The 13,184-nt window shown below is 37.6% G+C and overlaps 1 protein-coding gene across 1 annotated transcript in view; it reads right to left on the bottom strand.

Moving 5' to 3' along the window:
* The window catches only part of ZNF292 (zinc finger protein 292), a 51,654-nt gene that overhangs the window by 22,398 nt on the left and 16,072 nt on the right, over positions 1-13,184 (bottom strand). Inside the window, exons 2-4 of the mRNA XM_027695725.1 lie at positions 3,909-4,063; positions 3,322-3,400; positions 1,884-2,019 (exon numbers count right to left, since the gene is read on the bottom strand). Of these exons, the coding sequence (XP_027551526.1) occupies positions 1,884-2,019; positions 3,322-3,400; positions 3,909-4,063 (370 nt within the window). The remainder of the gene's footprint in view (positions 1-1,883; positions 2,020-3,321; positions 3,401-3,908; positions 4,064-13,184) is intronic.

Below are 13,184 nucleotides of genomic sequence, written 5' to 3' on the forward strand. Positions count from 1 at the left end.
AAAATCACTAAAGATGCTAAGGTGAGCTCTCCTGAAGTCCATGGTTACAATTGTACTTGCTGCCCTGTGTCCTCCTCACCCAATGCTGAACTCATGAGGGAGTTCTTAAAAAGCCTCAACTATAAGGCAAGTAAAATATTAATTAAACCTCTCTCTTACAAGTACCTTTTTGTTATGATGGCTAGAGGGTGGTTGATAGGAAGCTAGTAAAGGAGTACCCCAGGGAACTCTGAGAACTGCATGCAAATCCACAATCTCTATCAGACGCATAATAAATAATTAAAAGAAGCGTCAAAATGTAAATCTCATGGAAGAGTAACCATGACTTTTGTAAAAATAAAAATCATCAGATTATACATTTACTGGACTTATCCAAGAAAGCTGTGGTAGTACAAATAAAAGGAGATCCAACTAATTTTCTAAAGGCACTAAAAGAAGTCCCTCAAATCCCTAGAAGATAGCAACCTCTCTTGGTCGTAAAACAAAGATCCTTGTACAGGTAAATTATTAGTTAATAGAAAAAGAAAAGAAAAAAAAAATCCAACAAACTCAGTGGGTTTCCGGAGGATCTGTACCAGGGACCTCTACCTATGTCCAACATTTTTACAAATGTTTGGAAAAGGGCAGTAGAGAACAAGGTCAGAAAACATGCTGACAAAAGCAGGGTAGTTAAAACATGCCAGTAGTCCATAATGTGGCAAACCAGACAAAACTAAAATCTTGATAAAATCACCAAAATTATTTTCATTGAGGAAAAAATGTCCTAACTGTATATACAGAAAAATAGGCAGGATGCTAGGGGAAAGTGCTAACACTGAAACAGGTACTAGTCCTCAAGGATGAAAAATGTCTTGTTTAGTCCTGATTTAAGAAAACACTGGTTCAATGCTCAGTCAAGAAGCAAGTCTAATGTTAGGAAACATTATGAAAGGAATGCAGAAGGAAGCAGAAAATCAGTACACCTATGTACCAACTGCTAGATAAACCTTTGGTTCCCCATATGAGGAATGGGACAATCAAGCAAGAAGATATAGAACAGATACGATCGAAGAGAGAAGATACGATAGCAGTCTAACGAATCATGTCTTATGATGCATTCATTAAAAGACACAAGAATTGTTTACTTGTTAGCAAATAGAGATTATCATGAAATAAGCAGGCACCATGCTAAAGGCAGGCAGACAGTAAGAGGAACTAGTTTACTTGATATAAGAACAGTGCAGCACTGCCACAGATGCTCAGGTGTGATACTTCATAAAGATTCTAAAACCAATTAGGCAAAGAACCAAAAAACCAGCTAAGACTTATTAACACAAGGACATCTCTTCCGAATTGCAATCATCAACAATGGAAATAATATATCAGGACAGCATCACTGTAAGGTCCTGTTGATCATATACCCTTCCCTATGCAACTGCTTTCAGCCACTCTCAGAACTCAAGTCTAAATGAATCTTTGGCAATGGCCCTCTTGGCATTTCATAACTGAGTAAATGCCATTCTCATTAAATATATATATATATATACACACATATATATGTACAGTTTGGGGTTTTTTGTTTACATCAAGTAATTTTTGTATTCTAGTACTGAACTTACCCCATTGTAAATTAGCCTGTATGTAAACTCCCTTCACATGGCTTATAAAGAAAACTGCAAGAGATCTCAAGTATGATTATGTTTTGTGCGAAATGCCAACATAACTTGTCTATTCCTATGAACATAATCTCTTAATAATTCAGACAATGCTACACATATTTATTTATACAGTTTATAAACTATCACAAACTATATGAAACAAAAAACTTCCATCTATCATAATAACATTTCAGTGTGTTATAAAAATGATGTATATTTTATCCCAACCATAATTTTAAATTTTACCTTTATCTGGGTCCAACTGTTCCTGGGAAAGAATACCACACAATACTGGGTTCTTCCACACTCCTTTCTCTTGTGTAAGTGTAGTTAAAATGTGCAGTTCCCGGCTGCCATTTTCCATCAAGTTTTTATGAGCCACCTGAATAATATATTTTACAAAACAAAGTATTGTTAAAAAGACATTAATAATGAGTCTTTCACACTCCTTTATACCTTATGTGGAAGAAATAACCCCTTACCAGACAGAGTTAAAGGCACAGCAAACCAATCTTAATATTCAGCAAATAAAGAGCTTACTTCTGCCACTGTTGCCTAAGATTTAGGCTGAGAAACAAAAACAACTGAGTGCCTCAAACTCACCTTGAGATTTAATAACAGGGCTACTTCTGGAATTTCTGAAACTACATTTTGAAATAGGTCTCTCTTTTAAAAATGGACGAGTAATTTCTCTGGTCCACGTACTGGTCTGGTACCAGCTGCCTACTAAACTATTACTCTTCTCAAATGCCTCAGCGGCTCAATTTCCAAGTTCTGGAGACACTGAAAAAATATTTTTGTAATTGTAAAAGATTTTAGCTGTAAGACCTCACTGCATGGTTCTATGCAAATAAGATGAAAGCAGGTTGGAGTCTTAAAATCAATTAAAATACTTTTCACTGCATTTATATACTAGTATAAATCTAGGAGCAGACATACACTTGGGAGCAAATGAAAAAAAAAAAAAGGTTCACATCTTTCTTTTCACTTTTCTATTATTTTTTGACCTGCTCTGAAGGCTGTGGAACACCTCAGCAAACACATCTCTTCAGAACTGATTTATATCAAGCAGTTGGTAGTCAAAATTCACTATAAAATAATCAGCCTTGCATCTTCCTATGTTATTTAGGCTAAGAATCCTGAGTCAACAGTATCTGGTCTTTTTCAGTATTATTCTTTCCTCCTCCCCAATCCCCTTTTCTTCTAAATTGTAGACAGGACATTTTTTTTTATTTCTAAATTGTAGACAGGACCTCCCACTACATATTTCTGATAAATACTGAGGAGCAGAACTTCTTCCAACTCTCCTTTAAAGTAGAGCTCTAACCTTAACCAGCTAGTGCTCTCTGTGAGATCTAACAATCCTGCAGTATCAAGAGGCCTTTCATTCATAAGTTTCAAATGTACAACCACATACAGTAAAGAATGACTTATATGATAATATTTCATTTGTAAGAGTGTTAATAGAAAAATATATCTTAAAACATGAATTTTCTTTCAATAATGTGTAAATATTTTTTTCTCCACAGCTGCTGCATGCAGGTGAACATGAGCTTCAGCAATTACTGTAGAGTACATAGGATTTCCAGCTGAAGGCTTTGCTCTTTACAGACATGCTACATGCTCAACATTCCTAGGTTTCCAAACCATTCTGAAAAGACTTCACTCCGTGAATCAAACTCACCTGTACAAAAGCCTGAAATTCTTCCCATTTATTTTCAGGTAAATCCAGAGGCAGACACAGTAGAAGTTCAATACAGCTTCTGGAAGTCAAATGGGAGAACTATTTGAGGCAATTTTTGACTTCTAAAACATATAATCAACAATTCTTTATTCTAATATCCAAACAGTTATTTGTTTGAAACATCAGTCACAAAAGTTTGCTTTCTTTGAACATATAAAGAGGTCATAGACACTCTTGCAGAAACTGTGAAAGCAAACTCTCTAAAAGACACTGTTAAAAAAAAAAAAAAAAAGGATTTGTCATCAAATCCGATCCTGTAAAAGCCTGTGTAAACTGATGCACTTTCAGACTGCATGCAGGTCAACAGTAGCAAAGTGTTTCAAGCCAGGAATGTTGGTTTGTCCTATATCAGGAGTCCTTCTTGCCTCATTTCAAACAACGAAAGATATTTTCTCCCACATACAGCATCCACCATGAGGAAGACAGGTGCTTCCTAACCTTTTTAACACCAAATTGGGGAAGCATTTAGGCAGTGCAAAGTTAAAACCGTACAGGTTGGTTTTAGTAATGAAAAAGAATATACTCACAGTGCTAAACGTTCAAGCACAAAGGCTACATTTTCACACTCAGAGGTAAGATAAGGTCGTGCTTTAACATAACTTCGGATAGCCACCGTGTACACCTCCAACAGAGGCAGAGGGTCTTCTGATGTTTTCCACTTTTCTGCATATTCCAACAAAGTCTGTTTGGAAAAGGAAAAAACAATCAAAAGTTCAGGAACAAATGTAAGTTTTAAATTTTATATTCCACATTAGTAGACCACCCTCCTTAATGATTACATCTCCTTAACATGAATTGCATGTTCTCAAAGCATGCCTTTTTCCCTTAAAATTTATTGTTTCATTAACAACTGGAGCTTAGACTCCACACACAATCATTCTCTGATCATATAAAAATGTTATGCCTGACACTTCCTCTCTGTGGTACCATCATATGATTCGTTTTACATTCATATTTTCCAAGCATAGAAGCCTGAAGAGCATATCATAATTAAGGCACTGAAAACTCATTTTTCAGACATTCACCTCTACAGTTCAGCTTCTTAAGCAAGTAAATTTGAAAGTTCTAGCCTTTATTTTATCTTCTCTGTCTTGCCACCTTACTGATACAAGTATCTTCAGGATATTGCTTTTTACATGGCCCTGAAAGGAATATGAACTGTGCATTTTAAAGACACCATTTATGCACCAAAAAATCATTAGTCCAAAAGTTGTTTTCCTACTTGCCACACGAATACCTGCAAACAGTGATTTCAAAATAAAACTCATGAGAGTGATGAAATAATCATCACCACCTAAAATACAAAAGGCTTCTATTCATTTCAATCAAGGCTGGAGGACTCAGACACACATTAAGGGAGAGTAGCTAGTAACGTTCTCATGTCAACATCCAAACCATATCCCTCTTGGATCCCTGCTCTCAAGCCTAGGGTAGCTTAACAGATTGCAATTTAATTCTACTCTACGGCAAGTTGCATGCAGCCTGTCATATTAAGATGATCAATTTTGCTCTTTTTGCTTCTTGAGGGGCATAACAGGCAGAAAGCCAAGAGCAAGAGAGTAATTTTGGTTGTCTGACATCCTGCTGAAAAGCAGGGCCATTAGAACATGTTATTTGGAGGAATGTCTGATGGAGCTGTGAGCATCCTGAAGGACAGAGACTCTGCAGTGGGCAAACTGTTTCTGTGTGACTATCATTTATCAGGATTTTCCTCCACGAGTACCTAGATGCAGTCCCACAGGTTCTCAATAGAGGGATTAATCTCCCTCAACTGGTGCTAGCACAGCTGAGGGTGTAGCTGGTGTCTGCCAGAAGGGCACCCTGGAGGCTGCTCAGGAAGGCAGCTGGGTTGGTGTCCCCAGCCTCTACTGGTGCATGGGGCTAGTCTCTCGCACCTGCAAGGCTTTGTGCTCGCCTTGGCTGAACTGTGTGTCAGCCCATTTCCCCTGGATGCTGATATCTCTCTCAACAGCCTCTCTGACCTTCCTTACCTCACTTGCTCCCACCAGCAACATCTGCTGCTATCTCCTCATCTGCAAAACCAGCTATTTCATCATAGAAGGAAATTAGGTTTGTCAGGGTGAAAGCAAGTTACATAGCTCACACTGTCAAGGCCATTTAGCAAAAGTCACAGTTCCTCTTTTTATTAAGGTCAGCTATAATTAAAAGAATTTTGACAATAGTGGTTCAGTTCTGACAAGGTTTATTCCGGTAAGGCAAATCAGACCCCTCTAAACAACAAAGCTCTTCTACTCCCAAGTCTCCCACATACCTCAACAAAAAATGGAACAAAGTGGTTCTCAACTCGTTGTAACATGAAATGGTAAAATTTCGTTTAATCGTTAATATGCAAATGCAACAATCTAAAAGATCTTGCTATGTCTGAGATACAATGCAACTCAAATGATAAAATCATACTTGGAGCAAGCTTATGTATTAGAAAGTAAGAAAACCAAACTTAAACTATTCCTGAAAGGCAAGTCAGTTACATTAAAAAAATACAAGACAAACCAAAACTAGGACTATTCCTATCCTCAACTCTACTAAGCTTAGCCTAATTTAAATTCAGCATTGCCCTGTCTATGGTTGCTATCTGTACTGAGTTAACCAGTGGTACTATTAAGAACATACTTAAAATTCTCATATTTGGCAATGTCCAAAATAAACCCTCTCGACAAAAAATGTCAACTACACTAACTGAATCAGGAAACTGTTTCATGTGGTCATTTGCAGTCACAATTCTACCACCAGGTAACATATAACTCAGCCTGAACACAGATCAATTGTATTGCACTCTTTTGAATTCGCATTTGCAGAACAGGTAAGAAATAAGCAGGTTTTAGCAAATGCTGCATTAAAGCCTAATACACAGTCACCTTAAAAGAAGTTACATACTCTATCCCTCTCCTGCAGCAGGAGATGCTTCTGCAGCATCTAGTGCTTCCTACTGGAATCTTGAACCTGAGCGGAATATTGTCTGTTTTACTCCGACAGTCAATATGACGCTCTCCTAACAGCAGCAAAAAAACACCACATATCATGGCAGAGAAATCAAGGAAGAATAAAATAGAGCTGAAGCATGAAAGAAGCAACAAAGGACAACTGGATGAACAAGCTAACAATATTAGCAAACATCAGTACCACTTGGTGATTTTGATCAATGCACTAGAATAATCAAATTGGAACAAAGCAGTTGGCTTCAAAGAATCCTGAAAGAAACTACAGCAAAGAGCCTCCCTTTGTCCTAATACTCACATAACCAGAAGTACTATGATTTCCATTACTGACTTGTCATATGTGATATGTTTAAGGATGCCAGTGGCAAAACAGCAAAGTTGAAAAAAAACACTCCAGGAAAGTATACTATAATCCTTCACTTTTGGGGTCTTGAAGCAATGTTTTGGATGGAACAGGCAACAATTTCTTCCTCTTGTTCAGCTGATATAAGTATTCACATTAAAAGAGTGAATAGGACAAGTTTCAGGTTTACATGAATACCACATCCTAACTTGATGTTTCTTGCTAAGAATACAACAGACCAACCAATGCTGCACCTTTCACAGTGTAAAATAAAAACATGCTCATATATAATCCTTTTTCCTTATAGAATAAATTTTTTCTTCTTTTAAGTGCTTGGGTATGACTTGTATCTTTGCACTGGAGAAAACAACAAACAACTGCTTTTTGTTAAATGAGTATTACAGCTTAACCAATTTTACACTTGCTTAAAAGAAACAATTCTCCCTGTAAAAAAAATGTGAAAGCAAGTTACTGGTGCTACTGAATAAAAGAGGGACGAATACGGTAATCAGAAATTCAGCACAGCTTACTGTTCATATTGATTTGTAGATATGCTGGGAAAATTCTTTGTGTTAGTTTGGAATGCTACCTAGCTCAAACAGAGTCAGCTTTGTAATTGAAGATAAACAGTTAAAGCTAACATAGTCATAATGAATTACTTTCCTTTCTGATTCATTTGAAACAACATATTTCTCTTTTTAGACTAAATATATTAAAAAATTCAAACCAGAACACAATAACTCACCCCCCAAGTGGTAGCTAACATATCAGACCAAGGCATATTAGACCAAGAAGTTGCATAAAGTGCCATTTTTACCCAGCTTTTATTCAGGTCATCCGAACTTGTTACAACTGGCCTGGCAGCCAAACAGCCAAATCTGCCAAAAAATTGATATTTAGGAAGTGCATCTATGAAGTCATGAATCCTACTTAATACTTGAAACAGTAGGTTAACCTATTAAAGACTTGATGTCTCATTTGGAATATAGCCCACTTACCTTTACTACTCTTCTCTTCAAAAGACCACAGCAAGCAACAAGACTAATGCAAGCTTTGGCAAGTGAAGGACATTTCAAACTTAGTTACCAAGCCAGGACAACATATCCTGGAGGTTCCTCAAAGAACACTTTGAGCAGAAGAGGAAAGAAGAGGGAGGTGAGAAAAGAGGAGGCAGGGAGATAAGACCAAGCGACTGGTCATCTGAGAAGCCTGACTGAAGAATATCAAGAGGATTCTCGCCTGCCATTACAAAGACAGCAAAAACTAGAACCTGAAGAAGAAAACAAGAGCCTCAGTAGAGAGACTGATTCATAATGTAAGCTGTGGCAAGTGACCAGGGAAACCTGTAACAATCAGATCAGAAGACCTCAAGTTTCATGGGGCAGGAGAGACAGACTTTATAGGCAAGTAGTCAGCATGCTAAAACACTTCCAGCTAGGCAGTATCACCATCTGATCTGCACAAGGGACGATACTGAAGACTGCTGGCCCATTATGATAGAATCCAGATAGAATTCTCACAGATAATCAGGAACTTTACAGAAATACCATGTGGACCTTAACATTGGGATGGGAGAATTACAAAAGCACTTGCAGAACCGACGACAGTCCAATGAAGATCTCTACAATTCAAATCCAGATTATAAGAATAAATTGAAGCAAATAAAATTTCATTTTTAAAATATGAGGATTAGTACTAGTACTAAGCCAAAATAGATACAATCAACAGATTGGCAAATTCTCAGAATCCACCATCTAACAAAAAGTATCTGGTGTGCTGGTGACCTGTTACTCCGATCTTTTAAAGTGGCAAATAAATTGTATAAGGCAAGCAGAGAAGTCTGCACTACAGCACAGTGGCACTAATTTCAGCATTAAATAGTGCTATTTTTATCTCATATATATAGATCAGCCACTTCCTAGCCATTACATGAACTATATTATGCCCGCCACACCCTTCAAAAATATCCGTTAGTATGACAGATTTCCTTGTCTGAGTGTCCCTAGACTATACAGCACTGCCACTGTACAAAGAAAATCAAATTCATTCTGTTTTGCTTAATGAATTATTGTTGTGCTCTGCTTGCAACCATAAAAAGGAAGAATTTTATCCCCAGCCCTGGGCCTCATTAAGTTATTTATCTCCCTAGTCAGGACATGCTTGTTAATCAAGCCAAGTAGTGCATTCAGAGCACAGCAGCAAGGTTTTGTTCCTCTGTGAGACTGAAACGGGCATTTTATTTTATCAGCAGCTTACATAGTCAAGAATCCTCTAAAAAGGGAATCATCTTGATCTGTACAATAAAAATAAATATGTATTATATATATGATTTAAACTGTGGAAAATATTTAGCCACAGGTAATATTCAAACAATACATTTAATCATTTTCAATCCTTTATCAAAATCCTGACAAGAATGTTGCTGTAGCAACACACCCACCAGAGGATGCTTTGCTACTTTACAAAGTTATACTGAACAACCCTCTCTGCTAAAACTAGATCTGCAACACCAAAGCAGTGTTTTATACTAAAAGGCAGCATTATTTACTATTAACTGAAGTTACACATGTATGGTCCACATCCGTGTGTTTCTTCACCTCTTAAAAACAGATTCTTACCCTGTACATATCTGAATAAGGGCAAGCTTACTTAAATTTATGTATGCCTGGGACTGTTATTTTCATTCCTTACTAAATCTAAAGGACGAAGAGGCTGGGAAAGTGACAGACAGTGGTCACACAGGTAAGCTGCACTTCCCAAACCACTTCAGTGACTAGCAAAACCTCTATTTCAGTGACCTTCCTCAAGCATATCCACACAGCAGAAAAGTCCAAGCAACAAGTTTGATATACGCTCAAGTTATCTGGAGATGAGTCTTTAGGAGCTGCACACAGAGTGGTTGCAGGAACGCCCTCCATGAAATAAACTCCACAGTGGCAGAGGTAGCAAAGCTATGACAGAGCTCCATGCAAACAGGCAAGCGCAGGAGCAACACCACTTCTCAGTGAGCTCACTGTGCCCCTTCAGGTTCACACTGCGCATTCCCACAAAGGCAGGACTCCCCTCAGTTGGCACATCTCCACCTCTCACTCCTCCAGTACTTCTCAACAACCAACTGATCCAAAAGAGCGGCTGCTTTCACAGGAACCATCAAAGGATCCAATTCAAGAAAAAATTCAAAGCTGGTAAAGAATACCTACAATTCTGCTAGGATCAACTGGAATTTCAAAGGAAAGTGAGGGTTCCAGCCAAGAAAGAGTGTAACTTGAGAAAATCAGCAAAGCAGGTATCCTGTATGAACCATGTACATGATTTAAAGAACCTTTTTCTTGGCTTAAGATTCTCCCCTGTGAAGAAGGCAGGTATGTTCTAATGACCAGAGCCATTCACAGCTTGTATCCCTAGATGGATCATGAAGAAATGAAAATGAATTGGGGAACCTGGGTTTGGCATCATCATAGAGGAAGATGCAGACAGATGCTGTACACCCTAATGAGCCTGATAACATAACTACTTCAGTCAAATCAAGTTCCACTTACTTCTCTGGACTGGTTTAGAGTTGGATATTTAGGACTAAAGGGACTACAAGAAAGAACACATATACCATAATTTGATCCAGAAGAAGTGTCCCTCAGGGCTCTTTCTTGGGACCAATGCTATTCAATATCTTCATTAATGACACAGACACTGGGATTGAGTGCACCGTCTGCAATTTGCAGATGACACGAAGCTGAGAGATGCAGTTGACACCACAGAAGGAAGGGATACTACCCAGAGGGACCCAGACAAGCTTCAGAAGTGTATCCACAAGAACATCATGAAGTTCAACAAGTCCAAGTGCAAGGTGCTGCACCTGGGTCAGGTAACTCCAAATATGATTCAAACAGATGTTCTTTATGAGCAGCTGTCTTCTACATTAGATCTTATTATAAACTCAGATCTAGTGCCAGGCATCGCCTTTAAAAACATACAACAAAAGTGACAGGAAGAAGATTTTGCAGTACCACATACTTTTTCTCCCACATAAGTACTGCTCAAGTGCTACTCATCATCTGCATAGTTTTCTTTTCCCACACAAACTGAGGAAAAATAAAGCTGTGTGTATTTCCCTCAGGTCATGAAATATATTGCCTGTGGTCAGCTAATGAACAGTGCAAAAAGGGAGTGGTAACTCTAATATTGACCTTTAAAAGCTCCATGTTACTATCAGCTTGCAGTTATTTCCACTCTTGCTTCCTCAAATTTCTTGTGTAATACTTTAGATAACCAAGAACTACCTTTCAAATATACACAACTGTACTTTAGCAATGTAATGCTAATTAACAATAATAATCTAACTCCTGCTTGTTGATGTCCAAGTTACTAAAACCTGCAATGATGAGCCATGGGAACTAGACAAAGCCAGACACTGCAGCAGTAAGGATATGAAAATACTTATCGTACCTATTGCAAGTCTTCTTATGCCAACTGACTGCTGCTGAATGTAAAGAACACTGTCAATGCAACTATGATGACCCATGAAGAAAACAGATGATGCTCCCCAATTTTGTATTACCAGCACAATCGTCTTTGTATTACAAAATTGGAGTGTAGTCCTGAAAGTAATCTGAGAGTCTTACCCAAACTTAAACTGAAATTAAAATGGAAACGTTGGCTACTATATCCCAATACCAATACCCTATGCATTTCATCCTTCTTGAGCTGCCATCTTTCTGCTTTTGACAAGCAAAAGTAATTTTAGTGAAGTTTAGACAAGTGAGATTCACTCTATCTCTTGTAAAAAATATTTTTCCCCTTCATGATTCTGTACTTCATTTTTGTTGCCTTTTGCATTTATCTCCATACCTTGCAGATAATCACTAAATGAAGACAAGGGTTTAAAAGTCTGACTAGTAGGCCCAGATCATTTCTCTCTACTTTATTTTTTTTCCAACAAAGGAGCAGTCTACTATTTGGTTACAAAAATAACCCAATTAGTAAGATTAAAGACACCCCTCACAATACTAACTCCAAGGGTCTGTACTCTTAAGTCAGTTTTCACTTCCAAAACTAAAACCTATTTGCTTCTCCCTGAAAAAGTATTTTCCCATGCAGATGCTTCACATTGATAACCTTAAAGGTATGCTAGTCACGAGCTGCAACTGCTTACGTTTAACTATTGCTCGAAAGAAAATAAAATATCCGAGACGAAATCTCTAAAAAATTAATACAGTGCTTCTCTTTAATACTGATGAACTCACTAATGAAATACCTACAGAAAATACATATCAACAAAAAGTATTTTTTAAAAAAAATCAACAAGTTATACTATGTCTAACTGCAATGTAAAAATTAAACTATTATATATAACCTTGTTGTACATACATAAATTCTTCAGATCAAGAACAGAACAATACAGTGAAGTGAGAAATAAAACACCTTTATGAAAGGAGTCAAAAAATGCTGAATGTCCACCAAGACACTGCTTTCCAGGAATAAAGATAACAGAAAGAAATGGTGTCTAGTCTTTTTATGATAGCCATGAAGAAATTTCTCAAATTGCAAGCAGAGGTGACAAGACCCTAAAGAGAAACAGAGCATGGGTACTGGAGAGACAGCAAGTGCTACAAATTGCAAGACAGCTTAGTTCATGACAAAGCCCTTGAATCCTAAGAGATGAAACAAGGAACATGATGACTTGATGTGGATTCTTATCAAGTAGCTAGGTATACAGTTGTGATGTTGATGCTGTCTTCTGACTCAACACTAGGGGAATAAAAGTGTTGGTTTGTTTGGTTGGGTTTTTTTCTGGAAAACATAGCTATTATGCTGGGGATAGATACTCATTTAATTCAAGAGAAGTTCAACTCGAGGGCTATGTTTTTCAGAGTAAATCTGTGAGCCTGAAGTATAATCTCACTGACTACTGCAACCACTAAAGAACTGAGCATGTGATGAAGATAGCATTGTTCAAATTCCTGGAAAGCTGATAATAGTTTACTTTTAAGGTCAATTTATGACAGTTTACAAACTAAGCTAGGCTTCTGGCCTTGAATCTTCAGCGCAACTCCAGTCCTGTCCCAGTATCATTACAGAATCAAATGAAAAGTCATGGAACTGAACTGGTAAAATAGAAATAAATCTCTAAGTGAACAGATCTCTCCCTTCAAAGTGGAGCATTAGTCCTGGTTTGCAATAGTCAAATCATCCCTCCCCCAAGAACCCACTGTAAATTAAAAGATGACTAGGATGACAGTAGGTATGACCTAGTAGGCAGAGAACCATGGACTAGGCAGTCATGTCCTCACAGCATCTAAAAATGTTATGTCTCTCTTCTGTAAGGAAAACGAACAGACTGGTTGAGAATAGCTTTACAACACATTTCCTTTTTAATTAACTAGTTGGGATACTAAAAATATATTAGAAATCCAAGTATAGACATATGTGAACAGGCTTTTGTACCAATGCATTAGTACCAGATGATGTCTTTGCAAAGTCACACAGTAAAGTTACATCCTAAGGGG

This window comes from Neopelma chrysocephalum, unplaced genomic scaffold (genome assembly GCF_003984885.1).
Source record: "Neopelma chrysocephalum unplaced genomic scaffold, ASM398488v2 Primary Assembly neopelma1_23b, whole genome shotgun sequence".
NCBI lineage: Eukaryota > Metazoa > Chordata > Aves > Passeriformes > Pipridae > Neopelma > Neopelma chrysocephalum.